The sequence below is a fragment of the Pseudorca crassidens genome, chromosome 17, assembly GCF_039906515.1.
Source record: "Pseudorca crassidens isolate mPseCra1 chromosome 17, mPseCra1.hap1, whole genome shotgun sequence".
Taxonomy (NCBI): domain Eukaryota; kingdom Metazoa; phylum Chordata; class Mammalia; order Artiodactyla; family Delphinidae; genus Pseudorca; species Pseudorca crassidens.
In genome coordinates, this window is record NC_090312.1 from 54,553,579 (window position 1) to 54,577,980 (window position 24,402).

The 24,402-nt window shown below is 36.4% G+C and overlaps 1 protein-coding gene across 1 annotated transcript in view; it reads left to right on the forward strand.

Annotated features, from left to right (window-relative positions):
* Positions 1 to 6,251: 6,251 nt before the first annotated feature.
* The window catches only part of MMP16 (matrix metallopeptidase 16), a 358,158-nt gene continuing 340,007 nt past the window's right edge, over positions 6,252 to 24,402 (forward strand). Inside the window, exon 1 of the mRNA XM_067711935.1 lies at positions 6,252 to 7,029. Coding sequence (XP_067568036.1) covers positions 6,685 to 7,029 — 345 coding nt within the window. The 5' untranslated portion in view covers positions 6,252 to 6,684. The remainder of the gene's footprint in view (positions 7,030 to 24,402) is intronic.

A 24,402-nucleotide genomic window follows, 5' to 3' on the forward strand; every position in this document is an offset into this window, starting at 1 on the left:
CATCTTTTCTTATCTTTCTATTACTGTCTTTCCTCTAATTATAACTATACTGCTATGGGTTAATTCACTTTTATTTTTGGTCTTATATGTAGAAAAAGGACATTTCAACTTAGATGTTTAGTTTCTCATTACTGTTGGAAATTAGCTTATAAAATATTTTCTGAACTCTGTAAGTTTGGATTCTGAGTCAATGCCTCTAATCTAAAATAGTCACTTCTATGTCATACATTTTTATTGTGATCTTACAGCTTTATGGATGCCAATCGAATTTCCATTCTATTTTCCATTTCCTTTTCTTTCCCTGTGAACTAATAAAAAGTGCATTTAATATACTGCGTAATAGTTCAAAAGGGATTAATTGTATTTTGATAAAAATGTTAAAGACTGCCATTCTATAGCTCCTTTTCATTTGCTAAGAAATGAAAACCTTTATCACTTCTGTTAATACCAGTAAAATACACAGTACTTGTTCCTCTCCAATACAAACTATTAGGAATGTTCTCATAGTGTCCTCACTCTGAACATTTCTAACTCTGTTTTCTTTTTTAACTTCTTTTGTTAACTGGAGTCCCAAATGAGTCTTTGCTGCCTGCTTGCATGTGTATAACATGCAACAGTCACATGCTGTAATGATACCTTATGTTGTTTAGCATTTAAACATTTAAATATCTCACCACTCACCAAGCTATAAGTCTGATGATCCACAGAGTATAATTCAATTTTATTCTGCTATAATTATTTATATGGCATGAGTGAAACAGCAACAAAACTATTTCTTAAACCGAGTTGTTTGTTCACAGTGTTTTCTTGCATGTCTAACTAGTTTATAATGAATCTTTTTCTTTAAAAAGTGAAATAAGCTGTGAATCAGTCAGAATACATGTGTTTTTTACCTTTGTCTACTAGGCACATGACTTATTTAACATCACTGACCCTCAACCTCCTTTTCTGTATAATGAGGAATTTGAAGAACAGAACCTTAAAAATTTCCTTCCAACTTATAAATGCCATGTCTAGGTTGAAAATGATGTATAAGCATAGTAAAAGGGGGAGGTTTCAATGGACTGGCATGAAGAATAATTGGAGACCAAAAAAGAACATAGGCATGCACACATATTGGAGGCTACTGCAGTGGTTAGTCATGAAATGACAAGGGTATGAATTTATAAGGAACAGTGATAAACTACAGGTGCAGGTGAAGGAATGAATCACAGTAGTATTGGACAGAAAGACATGACAGCTACTGGTGACTTATTCAGCATGGAGCATAAATTAGTATTAGAGTCAAAGGTGTGTTCAAGATTTAGTGGAAAAGTTGGTCTAGATTGAAATGGGGAAACTAAGGGGGTACATCATCTAAGGAAAAGGTGGTGAACTTGTTTGGGAACATACTGAGTTTTAGGTGAAAGTGATGATATGAATTCTAGGCCATGGGGTTGAGCTTAAGGCTGGAGATATGAAAATCACCAGAGTAGAAGTAACGGACAAAACTTTCTGAGGGAGATGGTAGAGTGAGAGAAGAGCAGCATTAGACTCTGAGCTTCTGCAAATCCTGGTATGTGTTGTAGCATACCAAGGTCTCTGGGAAGAATATAATTGTAGTGCTGGAGAAATGGCCTCATAGGGTGATGGACACAACTGTGGGCACAGACAAAGCTCCCCCCATAGCCTAATGGTATAAAAGGCTGTATACCCACTATTTCTTTTCTTCTTTCAACTGGTGTGCTCCTCATACTTCCCATTCATTTGGACCTCCAAACTTCAGATAATCCATGATAAAGAAATAATAGGGAGGCACTGGAGGCTATCTCCACTCACCCACTTATATCAAAATCTTGCCTCTAAGATTTGCAATGCTAGCTATTTCCTTATGTTGATAGTAAATCCACATGAAAACAAATTTAAAGTCCAAGACTTCATTTTCATCTGTCTTAGACCTTAACCAACTGAGGTGGTCTATCTTAACTTATTTCACTTTTACCTTTTTACATCCTCAATTGCTTGGTTTTTAATAGTGGTTAATGAAGGGGAATGAATGAACAAATAAATGAGCAGAAAACCAAATATTTGAGAAACACTCATAGTTATGGAGGTAAAAAGAGAGCGTAAGTCAATGAAGAAAATGGAAAAAAATCATACTTTCTTAACAGACTGATAAGAGCTAGCAACTTCTCAATTTTACCATGTGTATGAATCATGGGGGATCTTGGTACAGCCAGAGACTCAACATTTCTGACAAGCTCTCAGACCTTAAGTTTCTACCAGGGAGCATGCCTTAGGTGACAAGGCTTTAGATGATTGTTCTATACATGCATGCCCCTGCAAATAAAAGACGCATGAGAAAATGCCCATAGCTCAGCACTAATTCAATATTCTCTGAATTAAAAACAAGCAAACAATAAAAACACTGCAGATTCAACTGACGGAAGTAGAGGAGAAAGCACATTAATTGATATGATAGAAGAATGAACAAGTTTATGTAACTTTCCAAAGCTATAAACTCCTTTCTAAGGCTCTAGTTTATTAAGTTCAATGATGGTTGTAATATATTATTTACCTCCAATATTATTTTAGGTAGTTATTATTATTCACACATCCCAGCATCCCACTCAACTGCTCACTTTTAAGTATCTGTCATTTGCTTCTTGTGAGTTATATCATTTGCTTCCTCAGACCCTTTCTCTCCTATGTAATAGTCTATTGAATTGCTATTAACCTTCACCAGGGGCAATTATTCCTTTCTTCTGACTTCCTTATTCATTTTTTCAGTCTCTTTTGGATTCTCTGTTCTCCATTCACATGTAATTCCGAGATTGTTCATTAGTTTTGTGAAATTGTGAGAAGAAAGAATTTGAGAGAAAGCACAGTGAGAGCCAAGAGCTGGGAGGAAAAATTTCATTAACATTAAAAGGAATGGTGATATTCTATATCTTGACTTACTGTGGATAGGAAAACAAGTCCTTCTCCAAGAAGATCACCAACTAAGAAGCTAACACTAGTAAGATATGAGAATAGAAACTTCTTCATAATTCTACCCTTTAAAAGATAATCCTGTTTAACAGATGAGAAATGAAATAACAAATTCACCTGATAAAGGAAGTGATTACATTTCCATAGGTACCCAGCTGAGTCCACATGGAGAATTGTTATATCAGGCATATCGTACTAGCACAGATACAAGGTCTACAAAGAGCATAGATATTAAATGCTTAATGGAACATATGAAGGAAAAAATATAAGAACTTCTACATAGTAACTATTTCCACAGAACTAGCAAGTATACAAAAAGGTAGTGATAATTCAATCATCTCCTCCTAAGAAAATTTTTAAGATAAAGTCTAAAGCCTGAAACGTACTCAAGACTCTGATTTGACCTCTACATATCCATGCAACTTCTGACCTTGACCTTCCTTTATAACACCTTGGCCTCCAGACCTGACAAACCATTTGTAGTTCTCCAGATCTTGTGTTTATACCTCCGTTGCACACAGGTCTGAAGTATCCTTCCTTCTTTTAACTGCCTATTAATTTTATACTTTTTCTTCAAGATACCCTTTGAGAACCACTACTTTTGTGATGTATTGTCCAAAGACCTCAGGGAAAATCAACTATTTCTTCCACCTTGTTCTATATCATCTTGCATACATAATTACCTGAGTCCTTACAACATTGCTATAATTATTATATGTCTGTCTCAGTATTTTATTTCTGTATTCTGGAACTTTGAATATTCATTCATTTCAGTATATTCATTTATATATTCATTGCTCATTGAATGCTCACTAATGAATTTTTTAAAGTTTGTAAAAAATGTTATGATTACTAATCACTAATTTGAGATTATCTTTTGAATTTAGGATTCCCTACTTTCATTTCCCTTACGATGGGTCTCCAAGGACACCTCACTAGTACAGGCCCTTACAGTTTCACAGCTGGACTTAAACACTGTTTTAACTCTCTTTGAGCCCAGTCTTCCCCATGGCCAATTTTATGCATAATTTTGAAGATAATCTTCAGTAGATACCTATTCTTATATAAAATGTTTTAGCAATCATTGTTCACCTATTTAACTGAATGTTAACTAAATATTTCATTGCCAGCCCTTCCCCATATCTTGCCTTCCATAAATACCCTGTTAATGTATCTCTCTGTTCTGAGCTCAGCTATTTTCTTTGACAAACAGGTTGCTTGCAGTGAGAAATCCCTCCTTGTTGATAGGTCAGCAGCATTTAACTTGCATTCCACTTCCTTGATAAAGTCTTCTAATATTCTGGCTCATTTAGCAAGGACTTCACCATTTAGAACTGTTTTCTCATGTAAATCTTGTGTAAGTTTGTTTTACCTCCCTCCCTTCAATGCTATCTCCAGGATGAGTAAAACAACATTTTTTTTTCCCTGTATCTCTTCCCACTAAAATTTTGTACTTTGCTAGATATAATATATACATAAAAATAATTCTTAATTTATTAACAAATATTTCCCACCACATTTTGTTACTCTATATTGACATATAACACCTTGTACCTTCTATATAATGATCTTGCTTTCATGTTGCCTTCTAATTGTTTCAGGTACATAAATCAACTCAATCTACGGGTTATACAACTGTTAAGAGCAGAAACAGATTTCTATATGGAAAGTCAGTGGAGTGTATTGGGAAATGCACCGAAGTGGGAGTCAGAAAACTCAGGTCTTAATTCTGCCACTTGAATGATCTGCTGGAAAGTTATCTTTTATTACCATCGTTTTATCCACGTGTGAGATGAAAACAAAATCCTCAGGGATGTTTGTGAAAATTAAATGAGATACTATGTGTGGAAACATTCTGCAAACTATAATATGCTATACAGTATAAGGTATTTCTTATGTCTTCAAAATTCTTGTGGACAGGACATGCTGTGCACAAAACAGACTGTCAGGAAAGTCTCCCTGAGAGACTTGAGTCAAATTGGGTGGGTCATATTTCCTACAGTTTTTAAAGCATTAGTCAAAAAGTCCCATTCCTCAGCTTTATTACAGTCCAATGCAATTTTTGGCAAGATGTGTTTCAACATTTTCCATCTGCATGACCTCTTGTAGCTCTACTTCTTGCTTTACCAATTCACCCATGAAATTTGCTTTGTCAATTCTCTCTTCCACCTCACCGAGGTAGCTGCCATACCTGGAACAGTCTTTATTCTCAGCCTTGCCTACATTTCTTTCCAGTGGGCTCCTCTTCCCCTCTGCTGGTTGCCAAGGAGAAGCACGTTTATTGGCACGGCCCCCAAACAGATGCCTGCCTGTCTCCCTTCCCCCTTTCTCTTTCAGCCAAACCATCACCTGCCAAGGGCTGGTGGTTGCTGCCACCCCAGTCCACTGCCTCACACTGCTGCGGCTCGAGTCCTTTTTGGCAGCCTCTACCGAAGTTCCCCTGCCAGCAGCCTCCCCCTCTTGACTGCAGCTCTCCTCGCTCCCGCCAGTCTCTCCCCCGCTTGGTCTGCGCGCAGCCTCTTCCTCCCGCCCTAGCCAGCTGCTTTACTCGCCTTTCTTCAGGCTGCTCCCTCTCCTTTCCTCCCCAGCCCTTCCCCAAGCTCCCACAGCGCGATCCTTTCAGGCGCCCCCGCCCTCTCTGGCCCGGTGTTTTGTTAACACCCGGACCACCTCTCCGGGGTCCCAGTGTGTACCTGTTTCCACCAGACAGAACATCTTTGGGAAGTGAGCATTTTCCTCGTGCTTTGTATTTGACTAGATTTCCCTCACGCCCCCACCCTTTGCCATCCCCGCGAGCCCAAAAGGCGGGATGTTATGATGGTAGAGAGAATTCAGGGAGACAACAGGCCACATACTTGGTTGGTGGGCCCCAACAAAGTTTTGGACGCTCAGGACTTGCCAGCTCAGGCTTTTTAAACTTGGCCTGCTGGCAACAGACCCGAGCCCCCAAGCAGCGCACAGTGACCCGGGCGCTCCCTCAGATTCCCAGCGTTTTTTCGACTGAGGACGACGGTCGCCCACCGGGACCAGGCCTGGGCAGCTCCCCAGCCCATACCGGGGTCCGCAGCCTGAGCCCCAGCCAGTCCCCGGCAGGAGAGGGGCGCACTTGTTTCTAGGTGCTCGGCGGAAGGTGGGCGAGACGAAAGAATGGAGCCGCCCAGGTTCTTGCGTGCTTGTCTCGAGGATAAGGGGTGGGTGGTATATTAAACACCACGTCTCAATTCAGGGCCCTTCTCCCGGGCTGTCTACTTTCAGTGCGCGGTACAGTGGCAGTTCCCCTTTACCAGCCGTCTCCTTTAAGAAGCGCGCGCGTGCGAGTCGGGTTGTGTGAGTGTGTTCGTGTGCAGATGTGTGTGTGTGTGTGTGCGCGTGTGCGTGTGTGTGTGTGCGCGCGCGCGCGCGCGCGCGCCGAGGGCCCAAGAGTCAGGCAGACCCCGGGAAGGAGGAGTTATGTAGATTACGGATGAACGTTCTGGAGGGGAGCGAGGAGAGGAGGGAAGGAGAAGCAGAGACGAGAGAGCGAGGAGCGGCCGAGGCCCTTCCCGCAGAAGCAGGAGGCGGTAGCGGCGGAGGAGGAGTGGGCGGTGGAGGAGGAGGAGGACGCACCCTCTGGAGGCGGCGGCGGCTGCTGCGGCTGCGACTCGGTTCTTTGAGCCGGAACCGCCGGTGAACTTGGGCGCCACGTTCCCGGCCGCGGGCCCACGAGGATGGTGAATGCGAGCTGCTGCTGACTCTACCTCAGCCGCTGCTTCTCTGGGGGCTGCCGAGCGCGGGGGCCCTCTGTCTCCTCCCCTTGCCGGGCTGTGGGTGAACCTGCAGGCTCCTTACCCACCCGGAGGACTTTTGAAAGGAAACCAGGGAGGGAGGGAAAGGGAGAGAGGGAGAAAACGAAGGGGAGCTCGTCCATCCATTGAAGCACAGTTCACTATGATCTTACTCACATTCAGCACTGGAAGACGGTTGGATTTCGTGCATCATTCGGGGGTATTTTACTTGCAAACCTTGCTTTGGATTTTATGTGCTACCGTCTGCGGAACGGAGCAGTATTTCAATGTGGAGGTAAGAGTACGAGGGCTTTCTTCCTTCCCCCTTGCCTGGGCTGCTCCCTGAAACATATCGTTCGCTCGTCAGATCCTTGTAGCTCACAGCAGCCAGGGTCTCAACACATTGTTTCCCTTCCAGCCGCCAAGACCCGTGTTGAGTTTCCCTGTCTTAGGTGATGGATGCGCGTGAGACTGAGAATCCGTTATCCCCAGCAGCACAAAGCACCGTGCTGCGCGCTCAAAGACACAATTGTAGCCGATCCATGCTTCTTATCAAGGAAAGAGGCGAAGACCTAGAAGACCTACATATAGCAAACGTGTAGTTTCATAAAAGCAGTTTGAGTTTATAATAAATAAACTGCTCGGGAAACACAGAATTCATTGCTTGGCATAATGTGCTGCCTTGGTGTTGTTCCTGAAATCTTTTTCCCTGTGTTTTGTGCCTAACAAAGGAGGTTAAAATCAAAGAATCTAGAGGAGAGCGTGGGAATACTTGATATGTTTAATAACATTACTTTGTGATAAAACACTTGACTAGACAGAGTCTTTTACTCATTTAGACATAACTTAATACACTGTAACTAGATCTGGCTTCACAGAGGACATGAAATCCATCTCTTGAAGTGTTTTCGCTTCCCCTCCCCCGCCAATTGAAAATAAATGTGGCCCAATGTAATAGTTCTGAGGTGTCTTACAATTTGATTTCACACTCTCATGGCAAAACATAGAGGATTTAGACTGTCATTTGCTTTACTTTGATAGCTTTGGGAACAGACAGACACAAAGCAAAAGGGAACTTAAGGATAACGACTTGTCAGACCTCTGCCAAAGTACTTTTCCTGTCATCAACTCAGCACTAAAGCCAGTAACATGCAATAAATCAATGGAAGCTTGTATACACCTGGGTTCTAACCAGTTTATCACCTACACGGTGGAGTACAAAGACAATAAGAGGGTCTTAGTAAAATATACTCCTTTTGGTTAGATCTTCTGTCACCTCAAAAGAATTATTAAGTCTCTGAAGAATAATGTGATTTTTTCCCCTATATTGTTGATTCTTTAAAGCTTATTTTCATTTTGTTGGGTGTGTGTGTTTACACAACAGCAGAACCTGTTGCACAGTATTTGAATGTGTTTCATGTAACAGATTTATATACAAAGTGTGCATAATAAATGCCATATGTGAGGGCATATTCTGAATATAATTCTCTGTTGTATAAACTGTTCTTAGGACTACATGTAATAAGTGATGGTTAATAGAGAAACAAAATATTTGAAAAAGTAAGAACCATTATCAAGAATTAAGTTTACAGATATTAAGTATGATTATATTACACCCAAACCCTAATTCAAACCAAAACTGTTTAACCCTTTGAAAAATACAACTTTGTTTTTCTGAATAAAAGAGATGGAAAGGTAAATCTGGTAAGTCCAGACTTTTCTTGGTTGCAAATTTGAACTGTTGGAATTGCATGCCACAGATGGATTTTTGTTTCTAATATTTAAATCAAGAGATAATTTAATGTGGAAATGAAAAAAAGTAAGCAGTTCATAGACTAGAGGAATGAAAGTGGCAAGCTGTTATTTATAAGGTTATAAACAGAAGGGCCTATTGCTTCAGATTGGTGGTGGTGGTGATGGTGGTGAGATGGGGTGTGGGGGAGGTGTTAAAAGTAGGGGCTAGTTTTATCTTGCTCAATCTGAAGAGGGAGGGAGAGCCTGGATTCATGGCCACCTGCTGTAGGAAAGTCTTAGATTTGCTTTCAGAGATTATTGGGATAACATAAGTGTATTGATGATCATTAGCTTTCCTTTTTGAGCCTAAATAAAATGTGCGTGTATTTCTTCATAGTTTGAATCCCTCAATCAGTTCAATAAGATATTATTATGGGAGAAAAAGTTATGATTTTGCTAAAAAAAATTTTATTTTGAATTTCTGTAATTTCTGTTCTTTCTTCAAGATACATTTTAAAAATTGTTCATGGAAAAAAGAGGGTTTTTTTTCCTTCCATTTTTAGAGTATTTAACTTATTCCATCCATATTTATTACACAATGCAAAGATTTAATTATGAAAGATAAGAGGCATGTGCCATCTGAGACCTTAAAAAGGGTATTTGATACAAAGGAGATTTTCTAATTATTTAAAGTAGATTATGTTTCAGAGTTTGTATTATTCCCAAATAGCATTTTTTAAGCATTTGAACATATCCTTAGTTGGGTTTATATACTTATTTGTGTGTCATGATAACCTCCTTTTTTTAAAATCATAAGAATAGCTGCTAGGTAATTCAGCATACTATAAAGAACACGGATGACAGGATATTTTGTGACATGAATTTCTGCCTGATTCACTTTTATTAGATGTTTCTTTTTGGTAGGAAACAGTAATGGGAAGAATAGTCCATCACATCTTCAGAAAAGGCATTTATATTGTGTTGGACATTCTGATTGCAAAACATAAACTGAGACTGCTTCATTTGACTGATTCTTAAAGACAGTCTTAAAATAAACAGTAATGGTATCAATCATGCATGAAGCTCATATGATCACAATTTTTTTTTCTAGCAAGCGCACTAAGTTATTATAGTTGGAACGAAGCTTCTAAGAGATGCTTTTTATGCTGACAACTGAGATTACAATGCTTTATTCCTCGCTGAGCTTCACAATTGGTGGGACCCCTATACTTTTAATTTCTACAATTTAATGTTTAAAAACCTGTGTTCCCTCCCCATCTAGGTGGGAGGGAGTTGGGTAGAGGTATTCATGTTAACTCTTTCCTGTCTGATTTTGAAAGTATAAATATTTGAAATTTTTAAATTTTAGAGCAGGAGATATTTGTTAATATGCTGATGAAAGCCTATTACAGAGAAGGAGTGCATTTTGTTTGTTTGTTTTTGTATTTAAGAAGCAAAAAGGAACATCTCTTACAGCTAAGAAGGGTAAGACACTACCAGAAGCAGTACTATGGAACAGATTCAATAAATTCCCCTCCTTATATATTTCTGGTAGAACACTGTTTAATGCTAAAATTTCACTATACATTTGTTTAAAGATTTTTGTATATCACTGGATCCATTTATTGGAGTGCGCCTTTCAGTGTGTAATCATTAGCATGATGCAAAGGAGGTACATTGCTAATATTAACTAAAACTCAAAGACTGCTGTCATTGGACAGCAGTCTGAATCAGACGTGTTCATTGGTCAGAAGAAGCTAAATTGTTAGCAGAGAATCATGATTTAATCTGTATGCTCTAAAAAGTCATTTTGTGGCTAAAATAATTTTCATGTTCTAGTGGGGATTCTCATGATCCTGAGACTCCTTTATTTATTTATTTTTTTAACACTGCAAACACTTTTGTCATGAAATTAAGATAGAATATAGTTCATAATCAATAACTTTCATCATCAACTTTCATAGTTTGTCAAGTGTTAAATATTTATGTGAACATGTTCTTTATTTTTTTAAACAATAGCACACATTTCTAGTGAGAAAAATTATTTTAAGCCAATTTAATGGTAAAATAAAAGCATGTGATACTCTGAATGATGCACATATCAAAGCATGAGAAGAATGACTTGGTGACAAAAAGAACTTGATAAAACAAAAATTGATTTTGTTCCTTTCTTTGTTAAAGAAAGAAGAGAGATTCTAGATTTCTGAAGGCTGTTTTATGACAAATACTATGAATTGTGAGTGTAACCCTCCTACATTTTTCTTGCAGTGTTTAACTGATTTAGTATTTATTCACCTTTGTCAGGTTTATCTGAATCTACCTAAAAGTTCAGTTTCCTTGGATTAGCTTTGTACTGCATATCATCTTAGCAGGAATTAGTGGTGAGACATTTCAGAGATAAAAAAAATATATTTTACAGATTTTAAAATGTCAGATGTTGGGATCTTTTCTCATATCTCTTATTTTCTACTTGCTTAAATAATCAACATGCATTATTTTATTTGCTCATGGAAGGATGGTGACAACGTGATCTGGTCAATCTCCTTGAGTAAGGGATTCTGACTACATCCCATAATTCTCCATGGTAGCAGTTTTATACTGGTCAATAGCAGGGGCTGCATAACTGATTCACAAAGGTTTTTAACCTGCAGCAACATTCCATGCTTTGGAATCCCAAGTTTGCTGGCCATTCAGAATATCAAAAGAACCAAGAACTCTGACAAAGAGGCCAGAAGACTCACTAGGCCTCAGTTTCTTCAGCTTCTCCTGTGTGTTCCACCTTAACTGTGCCTTTCTCTGTTCAGAATTGCTTGGTCAGGTTGCCCAAATCTAGGGTTATTCATGAAATCCTTACTATTGAGCCTATACCAGTGAGGTAGATTGTCTCATACTACCCCTGAGAAATCCACAGAAAATAACCATCCAAGTCCATCCCTTTGTACAGCTGGGTTTTCGCTTTCAGTCTCTTCATCCCTATCAAGTAAGAATAGAGTTGGGTTCAATAACAGCTTTTTAATCTCTAGAGTCAGGTGAAAAGTGATAGATCTGGGCTTCCCTGGTGGCGCAGTGGTTGAGAGCCCGCCTGCCGATGCAGAGGACGCGGGTTCGTGTCCCGGTCTGGGAAGATCCCACATGCCGCGGAGCGGCTGAGCCCGTGAGTCATGGCCGCTGAGCCTGTGCGTCCGGAGCCTGTGCTCCGCAACGGGAGTGGCCACAACAGTGAGAGGCCCGCGTACCACACATACACACACAAAGTGATAGATCTAAAGTTTATAGCTATTTCAGGTTATTAACATGAGAAAATTTTAATGCACTTGTTCAGTGGTATAATTATTTTCTCTTATGTTGGATTAATCAATTATTTTATGTAAATTTATTTTTCTGCCTGACCTACCCCAAGGTACTACTCAAAATGTATCTGATCAGAATATTTGGTAAATGACCAACTGAAATTATTTCTGGACCAAAAAAGGACATTGAATATTTAAATCAATTAGTTAAATTTGTTGAGTGTCAAAAGACAAAGACTGATTTCATTGTGCACCTTCAGGAGCTTTCTGACCCTTCAGCATATATATTTCAAATTGAGAAAGTCATTTTTCATGTTACTTTCCATCACAATTCATTTTAAATATCTGTGAATGTAATTATATTCATCAAATAATTTTTTATTGTGGTATAGTATAGTGATTAAGAGCACGTATTCTGATTACTCATCCATAAAAAAGAATGAAATGATGCCATTTGCACCAACATGGATGGACCTAGAAATTATCGTACTAAGTGAAATAAATCACAGAGAAAGACAAATATCATATGGTATCACTTATATATGGAATCTAAAAAATGATACAAATGAACTTATTTACAAAACAGAAACAGACTCACAGACATAGAAAATAAATTTATCATTACCAAAAGGGAAAGGAAGGGGAAGGGATAAATTAGGAGTCTGATATTAATAGATACTACTATATATAAAATAGATAAACAACAAGGACCTACTGTATAGCACAGGGAACTATATTTGATATCTTGTAATAACCTATAATGGAAAAGAATCTGAAATGGAATATATATATATATATATATATATATATGCATATAAAATTGAATCACTTTGCTGCATACCAGAAACTAACACAACATTGTAAATCAACTATACTTAAATTAAGAAAAAAAAAAAGAGCTCATATTTTGTCACCAGATTGCCTGGATTTTAATCCCAGCCCTTTTACTTGCAACTTAATTGTTAAGTCAATAACAGGCAAGATAACCTCTGTGAGCCTCAGTGTACATATCTGTAAAACGGAGATACTAACAGTACTTGTCTCATAGGGGTTCTGATGATTAAATGAATACATGTATATCATATTAGGTAGATAGATAGTGGATAGACAGCAACATGCCTTCTCATAGTTAAATACTCCATACTATTTAGATATTATTAGTAAAAATAAATGCTGATTCAAAGGTATAATAGCATCTAATTACAGAAAGTCTATCAGGTTAGGATATACCAGCTGGTCTAGGAAGATTTTATTTTAATACTTTTAAAATTTTACAAAATGTAATACACTAAAGTCAACCAAGCTAACATCAGTACATTTTCTTCCCGTGGGTTTTTCTTAGTTTAGTTCAGGAATGTGATTTTCACATTTTGCCTCATCATTTGTTACTATCATAGAATGTCAAGTTCAGCTGACACCTTCTTTTATAAGACTGAATTTGCTGAAATCTGTTTATCTTTTCTTCTAATACCATGGAAAAGAAATAGACCTTTTTGATTCAATGGGCCTGTTTATTTTAACTGGCTCAATGCCCAAGTGCTTCCTATTCACATTAGGAGTAGGATTTGATATATAACTTAGACCAGCTCAATGTTATACCCCAAATTCAGACCATAAACATCTTTTTTTTCTTTTAGTTAATAGGGGAAGGAGGAGGATGGGCAGAAAAAGATATTAAAGTGGTTTATTCAATGACAAAGAAGTTTAAAATAAAATAGCTTGTGCATGTAACATTGGGAATAGAAGATAGCTAGCAATATAGTATAATGTAGCCCTAGGACAGAGGGTCAAGGGACGTGGCCTTTAACTTTGGTTCTTATACTAACATAGCCTTGATCTTCGGCAAAAAGACAATTGAACTAACCTGTCACTAAGGCCATTTCCAAATTTGAAGTTCTATTGTATGAACCTCCAAGCTTTAATTTATATAGCCAAAAGGGGAAAATGTACATATTTATCCTGTAAATTTTGGGGCAACTGGCTAACAAATGTTCAGATTTTTTCTTTCTGAAGTGCCTATCATGAAGAAATACAGAATGTGCAACTTAAATCTAACATTTGTTATCTTCTGTAGTGACACAGGGTGTTCCATTTTGGAAACTATCCTAGCCTTCTGCTGAGTAGTAAAAACACTGGCAGCAAATTATATGTAATTTTAAAATCAATTTTTTGCCAAGGTAGCAAACTTTAAAAATTTAATGTTAAAAACATGGCTTGATGTTATTTTGAAAAATACGTGTCATCTACAAGTGGTACTTCAATCATAGAAAGGCAAGTTGGAATGAAATCAAAATAGTTTTTTGGGGGAGGGTCTCAAAATTCAAATCCATCTATATCTATATATAAAAAATATACACATATTTTGTAGTGAAATGAAGTACTTATACTGTATATTCCTTTTGCCCACTGTGGAAAATAATTTTGGCGCCTGGCTCTTTGAGGGTTATTTTTGTTCTTCACAACACATTTGATTTTGAACGTGAAAAATCAGACTGCATTTGTTTTATGAAATATGCAGCTTATGCAAACAGCAAAAATATTCCAGGTTAAAAGGATAAACTACTAAGTTAAAATATGTGACACTCAACTTTTTTCTTTTGCCTTCTTTCCTTGGGAAAGTCATTTATAGATTTTGAGGTTATTCATGTAATCATATTTGATTGTTGCTTCCTATAATTTAGCACTCTGAATAGATGTTCTTTGTCTTAGTGTCTCACCACTACCATTTGGCATTGTGCATCCTTGGGTTTGGATCAGTGGAATATCTTGATGAGCCATATAACAAGTTTAGGCAAGAGAGTAAGAGTAATCCCACGATAGGCTCCTAACCTTTGATTGTGACCTGTGGGTGTAGTATATAAAAGGAGGCTAGAGGGAGCAATTGAGCTGTTTAAAGATTCCAATGGTAGAACTTGGTTTAAAAATCAAGGCCAGTAGGTGCAATTAGATGTCTTAAAATGAATCATAGCCAATCATAGAGAGCTTAAGGAAATCAATGAACTATTCACGATTTAATGTGTGACTTAGGTTTACTAATAGCCATTTGGTACCGGTTATTACATATTTGATGAACTAAGAAGGAAATGAACACTTCTGGAGGAGTTTGGGAGGAGTTCTGGGCATGACAATATGACAAAGATTGTTACAATGTAGGACAGCTTTATATCTCCTTACACTATATATCGTAGTAACTGTAGATGCTTTTGGTATTCTCATTTTAACTAAAATGAAATAATTGTAGTCTTACAGATCAGAGTGGGATAAATCTAATTTGATTATGCCTTTTAGATATATAGCAAAAATCCACTTTTAAATGCTTGTCAGACTGTTATTTTATTTTTTAATGTTTACCAGGGTAATTTACTGAATAAATATTTTTTGATGAAAACACGTTTTAAAATATAGGTTTTACCTCTTTATCTTTTAAAAAAATATGTAAGAAATAAGCCACAAAAGTGTGAAATAGTGCTTTATCTTTAATAGGAACCTCAAATATGTTTTCAGTTGACCAGATTGTTATATAAGTGGAGATTAAAAAGGGGGCAGTCACTAATGCATTAGAGAGTGCTGACATTTAATTAAGATATTATAATCCACTTACAAGCATTATTCAGATTTTTTAAAGTTTTTAATCTAGTCAATTAAGTGAAATATGGATATATGAAGTAAGCCATGGCCCCACAGACAGATATTCTCAGGAGAGATAGTCCTTAGAGTGATGTATTCAAATGACCAAATAAACTACTCAATGGGATGGAATTTTACAGTATTTGTTTTAGTCATGCTCAAGTTATGGGGGAATAAACTGCCATTGTTTTAAGGAAGCTGGATACTTTTATGAACTTTATTTCATGTCCCCAAATTGCATGCACCTGAGGTGATGTCAGTGGACTACAGGCCTGTGCCTCTGCAGGTGCTGATGCAGTCAGACCCTAAGTGACATCAGTGGAAGCATTTTTTCCATGGGAACTTTTCACTGTTGAATTCATACCATGTGTTAATAGTTTCTCATTGTTTATAGCGATTAGAAATTTGAATTTGTTTTAGGTTTCTAATGTCTGTGTATTCATTCTCCCTTTAAACAATTGCAAGCCAGTTCCTTCTTGTAGCCCTACTTTTTCTTCTAGTTGAACTCTTGAGGGACTTTGTATTCTAGATATATTACAGGACACCAGGCTTGGAAATTGCGTAAAATTTTACAAGAAGCTACATTTTTTACTCTTCCCTCTTTCATTGTGAATAAGGCAGAATAAATTCAAAGAACTTCCAGAGTCAAATGTACACTCAATGATTTATATGAAATTGATAACCAGCTTACAAATACTCACTCCCAGTTACAGATAAAATTCTTTTGGACATCTGTGTGTTTTAATATTACAACAACTCTATTCATAGAACTTGCTAACTTGCTCCTGTATGTAGATGGAGTGAAATCGTTTGTTAGTCCCGTGGATGAATCAAGCAAATTACTAAAACAGTCTTTGCCTTATTTTGACCATTCATAAAATGGATTTGTGATCTTTATTGCTTGTCTATAGCACAGGTTTTGTAATGACAGCATTGAGACAATCCCAAGCAATCTCTTTCTTAGGTAAGAAAAGGGTATATCTCAGTTTTTTCACTCCCACAGATAACTGGGAATGTAGAAACAATTATGTGCCAGCATTATATTCTAATTAGACAAGGTCCAAATAGCCAGTAGAATAGAAATACCTGGAATTGATTTCACTGAACACCTTATTTTAATGATAAGAAAAACAGAGTTAATTATCACTGGTTGAGCATTTGCTATGTGCCTGATAGTATTCTAAGTGCTTCATATATTTTAACTCATTTACATTTTATTACAATCTTGTGAGATAGCACTACTATTTCTCTTTCACAGATAAGGAATCTGAGGCATGGAGAGGTTGAGGAACTTGCCAAGGCCACCCACCCCTGAATTTTCCTGAAGTGGAATAGCCCAGAATCAAAGCAGGCAGGTTGGCTATGGAGCCCAGGGTCCTAACCGAGTAAATACAGGCAAGAAATAACTCCCAGGTTCCCAGTAGGGACAGTGTAGTCCAGTTCCATTGCTCACATCTTTTATATTCCAAACTGGAAAGAAATCATTGACATGCATAAAGAAAATGCTAGGTCTATCCTAGTATAGAGACTTACCTGGAGTAAAAACTGAATAGACTGTTGTTGATTTGATTTGTTGATTCAAGAGTGATTATTTGGTGCTCAATATAAATTTATTGTTTAATACCCTTTATGATTTTTTACTTATAGAAAGTTGGTAACCTATGTTAAATTGCATAATACTAAATGTGGCACAATCTTAATTATATGTAATATTAAATTAATCATAATATCTCATTCCTTAACTATTTGTTATGTTGCATGTTGTCACATTAAATGTGAATTTCAAAGGTTTTAGGAAGATTTGATTACATTCCAAGATGAAAAGAGTAGAACATGTAAAGGAAAACCTGTTAGATCTGTGTTCCAGTGCCCTGCTGGGGAAGAATATGTATGTATATGGCTGCTGACTGGCATGAGTTCTGGAGTTTGTTATTTTTATATATTGCTTTGATTGGGTAGAAGCTACAAGGAAACAGATATATTTGATCATTTCTAATATATTTTTTTTTATTTTAATGTAAAAGAGAACTTACTCAGAAGTAGATCATTTCAGAGGTGGATGAGGTGCCTCAGAACTCGCTGTTTGAGAATAGGCCTGATATCTGGTTATTGTCTTTATTGTAGAGGCAATGGAAACTTCTTGGTGGTTGACCTAAGGATGTTTTAAAAATTCTTCAGTCCTTAAGATTGTTGCTGTATATAGCTTTCAAGGCTCACTTAGTTCATTTATTAACGTTTTAAGGAAAGACTATTTCTAAACCAATTTACAAAGGTGACTTTATAAAACATTCTCAGTGTTAAGTATCCATTCAGCTATCTGTCACTTTCTCTATAGGCAGTATATCATAATGGCTATACGCAAGAACTTTGGAAGGAATGCTTAAAAATCTTAGCTGTGTCACCAAATCTCAGTAAACTTGAGTGAGCCAAGTTACTATTTATTTCCTCATGTGTAAAACAGAGGTAATAATACTCAACTCAAGGGTGGTTCTGAGATTAAAGAGGTAAAAGATAATGGGTCAAGATAAGTAATAGCCTTCTGATTTACTATTCCCTGCTGAAATAAACAAACAAACAAAAAGGACAAACATATGAAACAGTGGTTTTTAAATCACTGGACATCAGGTAGTGAAGGACAGTCATCCCTGAAAGATGGGAAACAAACAAGATGAGCCCTATGATTATATCAATTTAGTTCATAGAGAGCGTTTCCAGGTGATAGTACAGGGAAGGCAGAACCAGGTTGAGCCATACAGACTCCTTGAGTTAAGGAGATGAAGCTGGGAGTATGGAGAAACCAAGGAGTTTAGAATTCACAGGTCAGAATACCAGAAAGGAGAATTCTGCAGAGAGAGAAAGCACTGGAGATCTGCAGAGCATTCCCCTTGAGTATTCAATTAAGAAGTGATCTGCACATTCCTGTGAAGTAACTAGTGGAGGCCAGAGAAAGAATCAACCAACAGGATCAGAGGGGACCATGCCTGCAGATCACACAGGGCTGGGAATAGTGCCCATTCTCACCAGCCACACTGGAAAACCTCATCATTTACAGGGTGTTGGGTAGAGTACTCAGAAGCATCTTGCTCCAGTAGTGGGAAAAAAAATCCCTGGACTGAAAACTGCTCTAGTTCTGCTTAAAAAGTCTTAAAAGCAAGACCTTAAAGGATCAAACTTTTTCTAAGTGACTAAACTGCTTTTCACAATAAAACTCAGTAAGACATATGGGAATACAAAAATCCAGCATTCAACAAGTTAAAATTCACAATGTCTGACATCCAATAAAAAAAATTACCAAGCACGCAAAAAAGCAGGAAGACACAATACATAAAGAGGAGAAATATCAATCTGTCTAAACTGTCCTCCCTCAGTGATTTCCATCACTTGGCACCACCTACCACATGTGTGTTCATGCGAGAAAAGTGGGCACCAATCCCCCAACTTCCTGCCCCTCACTCGTTACTTCTAATCAGTTGTCATTTTTTTCCCCTATAACATGCATCTTCGGTCTGTTCATTTCTCATATGTACTTGGCTACAGCCCTACTTTGAGCCTCTATAGCCAGTCTGGACATGCTGTATTATCCCATGGTCTGTACGACCTCTCATGATCAGACCCCACCCCTCTTTGTAGCCTCATAGCTCAAAGTTTATCTACTGAGCCCTGTGATTTAGCACAGCACTCAAACGAAAGATCCCTGTACAGGCCTAATATTATTGAAAACCCCCAAAAGTTTTTATTGTGTGATTTGTATCTGTCTATGTTTATAGTTCTAGACAAATAAACCTGAGAAAGTTTAAAAATATTTACTTAGAAATTCGTTTAAAACAATAATAATTAACTTAATATATTAACATAGATAACATATTTTTATGAAAAGCACATTTTACAAAAGAGCAATTGTAAGAAAAAAAGATATTGTTTTACTTTTCTCCAAATACCTTTAATATCTGGCTTAACAAAAGATAGCTGGATTCTCATATTTGTTTCTTTTATGTTAAAGTTTTTAAATTGAAGTATAGTTAATTCACAAAATGCTGTGTTAATTTCAGGTGTACAGAAAATTGATTCAGTCATATATATATATATTATTCTTTTTCAGATTCTTTTCAATTATAGGTTATTACAAGATATTGAATATAGTTCCCTGTAGTATACAGTAGGTCCTCGTTTATTTTTTATATAGTAGTGTGTGTATGTTAATCCCAAGCTCCTAATATATCTCTCCCCCTACTCTTAAGCTATCCTCTTTGGTAACCATAAGTTTGTTTTCTTTGTCCGTGAGTCTACTTCTGTTTTGTAAATAAGTTCATTTGTATAATTTTTTAGATTCCACATATAAGTGATATCATATGGTATTTGTCTTTTTCTGTCTGACTTACTTCACTTCATATGATAATCTCTAGGTCCATCCATATTGCTGCAAATGGCATTATTTCATTGTTTCTTGTGGCTGAGAACAAAAAAAATTAAAAATTTCATGGAAATACAAAAGGCCCCAAACAGCCAAAACAATCTTGAGAAAGAAGAACAGAGCTGAGGCTTCAGACTATACTACAAAGCTACAGTAATCAAAACAATATGGTACTGGCACAAAATAGACATTCAGATCAATGGAACAGGATAGAAAGCCCAGAAATAAATTAACACACTTATGGTCAAGTAATCTATGACAAAGGAGACAAGAATATACAATGGAGAAAAGACAGTTTCTTCAATAAGTGGTGCTGGGAGAACTGGACGGCTACATGTAAAAGAATGGAATTAGAACATTCTCTAACACCATATACAAAAATAAACTCAAAATGGATTAAAAACCTAATACTAAAAACAGATACTATAAAACTCCTAGACATAAACGTAGGCAGAACACTGACATAAATTGAAACAATATTTTTTTGGATCCATCTCCTAGAGTAATGGAAATAAAAACAAAAATAAACAAATGGGAGCTAATTAAACTTAAAAGCTTTTGCATAGCAAAGGTAATCATAAACAAAACAAAAAGACAACCTATAGACTGGAAGAACATATTTGCAAATGTTGCTACCGACAAGGGATTAATTTCCAAAATATACAGACAGTTCATGCAGCTCAATATCAAAAAAACAACCCAATCAAAAAATGGACAGAAGACCTAAGCAGACAATTCTCACAAGAAGACATGCAGATGGCCAACAGACACATGAAAAGATGCTCAATATTGCTATTTATTAGAGAAATGCAAATCAAAACTACAATGAGGTCTCACCTCACACCAGTCAGAGTGGCCATCATTAAAAAGTTTACAAATAATAAACTCTGGAGAGGATGTGAAGAAAAAGGAACCTTCCAACACTGTTGGTGAGAATGTAGATTGGTATAGCCAATATGTAGAACAGTATGGAGATTCCTTAAAACACTAAAAATAAAGTTACCACAAGATCCAGCAGTCTCAGTCCTGGTCATATATTTGGAGAAAACTCTGATTCAAAAAGATACATGTACCCCAGTGTTCATGGCAGAACTATTTACAATAGCCAGACATGGAGGCAACCTAAATGTCGATCAACAGATGAGTGGATAAGGAAGAAAAAAAAAATGCACACACAAAATGGAATATTACTCTCATATTTGTTTATGCATTCACACTTGCAATATTATAAATCATGTAGCCCTGGTCAACACCACTGTCAATTGCAAGCTAATGAGAATGAAAAGGCAAATAATATCCTGTTAAAATATTATTGACCTAGCCAACTCCTGCAAGAGTTTTAGGACCCACAGAAGTTCCAGGATCAAACTTTGAGAACCACTGTATCAGCAGCTATACTGTTAATCTCTTTTCCTCCTAGATACCAAGATCCATTTTCCTTGGAGTCTTCATCAAAATGCTTAACCCTTTCATTTATTTCCCACCCTTCTACAGATTCTTCAGTGCCCAGCAAACATCATCTGATCTTCCCTAATTCCCATCTTTACCCCCATGAGACGATGAGCCCATTATGCATTTATAATAACTTTTCTTATGCTTCAAAGTACCTATCATAATTATACAGAGTGTTTTACCTTCCCTCAAAGTTAGATACTGATATATTTATTTAAGACAAAAAGCTCACCCTTAAATTACTGTTGAAAATCCATTAAATGGCTTATTAATTGCTAAGACTTGGCACATGGACATGCAGAAGCCAAGTATCAACTTCTGTTTCTCAGCACCTTTGAATTTTGGTCTTCCTGTCTTTTGAATCATATAGGCCAAACTCATGTTTCCTGGGGAAGAAATTTAAGGAGACTTGAATTAGGTAATTTTTCTCTCTTTTTGCCTGGAGCATATGGTTAAATTTGCTGTATTACATTAAATCCATGTGCAAATAATCTGTTGTAAATGGTTTGTGTGTAATAAATTAATATCTCTAACGGTAAATTATAACTTTATGAGACAGAGTATATCTGCCTTGGTCACCACCACTGTATGCCATAAGCCTAATGCTGCCATGCAAAAAGTTGAGAGCTCAGCAGATACGTGATGGAGGAATGAATGGGTTACATCATCCCTATTCACAGGTGTTAAATTTCTAGTTTAGCTGACATCTTATGATCCATTTCAATAGTTATCTTTTCCTTTAACTCATTTTGCCCATACTAGGTGAAAATATGCTGTGTATATCTTACATTTACTTTAGTTACTTTATTCAATATATTTAACTTCTAATAATAAAAGGCCATATTTATCTTAGTGATTAATGGTTAACTAGTGAATAGACTGCACCCCTGGAATTTTTTCTAGTTATCATCATTACATTGCATCAGTGTTTCTGGTATAAATAAGTGTTTTTTATCTTATTCCACTGATAGAACATTTCTATAAATACCTATTGGCTTAGCATCAAAAAAAATGTAAAATTGGTCTTTGTTTTCAGAGGGGTGTATCAGAACATGTAGGGAAAATATAAAAGGAAAATAACCTTGTTCTGGTTCAGTGACTTCAGTTGTAGTTATTACTATTAATAAATGGCAACCTTCTCAAAAGAATATTCAGGAAAGAGCAAAAACAATTTTACTTGTATTTCATGGGACATCTTAAATCATTTCAATACCTCTTTTAGCTACATGGATGAGAAATAAATTGATATGCTGTCAAATTTTGCATCCATTAGCATGTAAAACCTAAGAGTGAATAATCACATAATAATTTGAATTTCTTTTAAATAACTTACATTAAAATTAGATCATCTTTAGTGTTCTAACAAGCACAATATTGAAGACACATGAAGAACTGACTCAAGAGATGTTAAAATTTGATGGATTTTCTCTTGCTGAACTCCTGCATATTGTTGATTGTCAGGATAAGAACAGCAGAAACACAAGACTTTCTTCAGTCTTTCATTGATACATGTACTGTCTGTCTGGATTACATCTTCCTTAAGAGGAGAGGAAATATAGTCTTCTGAATATGAAACAGTCCATTATTAACTTACTTTTGCATTTTAAAAGAAAAATGAGTCTTCTATTATAGCATCATATTAGGAATGGCAAACTTACTGAGTCTATTAGTTGAGGACAGCCATCTGTCTAAGGGTTTTCAGTTGCATTTATTTTTTTCGAAAACCTTGTTTTCTTTTCTCTGTGTTACTTGAGTAATTTCCAGAAACTTTCTAGACACACATACACACATAATGCATTCTTTCCTGTGTTCCTTCTTTTTTCCTTCTTATGGAAATACATTATTTAAAATATTCTATACATTTTAACATAACAATACACTTTGGTGAATTTTTCTTATCAGTACATAAAGAACAACCTCATACTTATAACTTACATATATGGTAATTTATTTAATTATAGCCTATTGCTGGATAATTAGGTCATTTTCAAGGTTACTTCTATTATAAACAGTAATACAGTATGCTTACCTAAGCTTGTGTGAGTTTAACAAATAAAATTTCTGGAAGTGGAATTGCTGCATTAATGACTATATTTATTTATAATTTTGGTGTATTTTGCCAAATTGCTACCCCCAAAATACATCAGTTTAATCTTTATCAAGAATGCTTTAGCATTATTGATTCCACACATACCTACCAGTACTTTTAATTTTTTTCCAAATCTGATGGGTGAAAAATTAATTTTTATACAAATTTAAACTAATACAAACATTTGGCACTTAAAAATATTTTAATTAATTAAATTTTTAATTCAAGAAATTTTTCCCTGCCATTCTTTGTCTTCTTTTCTTACTGATTTATAAGCTTTATACATATTTATTAAGAAAATTGACCCTTTTTCTGTCATACATAATAAAATGAATTTGTTGATATGTTTTGGTTTTGCTAACTTATTTTTTCAGGTTAATTAGTCATATATATTATGGCTTTTAGTTTTGTATCATGCTTCAAAAAGTCTCCAGCATTTCAAATCTGTTTTTAAAAACAATTGTTTCTTTCTGTCTTTTTTTTTTTTCTGTTTAAATCTTTGATTTGCATAAAATACTTTTGGTACAGGCACTAAAATTAGACTATAACTCATGATTTCCTCAAAATTGATTAATAGGTGCTTTGGCACTGTAGACTGAGTAGTAGTCTTTTCCTGTATATCACATAGGTTTTGTTGAGAACTAATAACTATAAAATACAGTGGTTTAAGACAAATTTGATTAGGTTTGATGGATCCAAAGGCTGAAGACACCTTGTTTTCATATAGCTTGGCGAGGGCAGCTGTGCTGTATATGTCACACATGCTCTTGGAACCAGAGGCATATGGGAACATGTTCCCTTGGTGATGGCAAAGGTGCTGGAGAGCAAGCAACCACATCAGTTCTTATCCTCGTAACTAGCACACAGTCTTTTCTGACCAAATTCTTTTACCTAAAGCAAGTTGGTTACTTGACAAGGCCCAAGGTCAAGGAGATCAGATGTGCACATTGCCTCTGATGAGACCAGGGTAAGGGTGTGGATGTAGGAGGAGTGAAGAATTGGGACTAGTAATTCAACCTATGACACTTTTACTGATTTAAATGCTGCCTTTATTATATACTAATT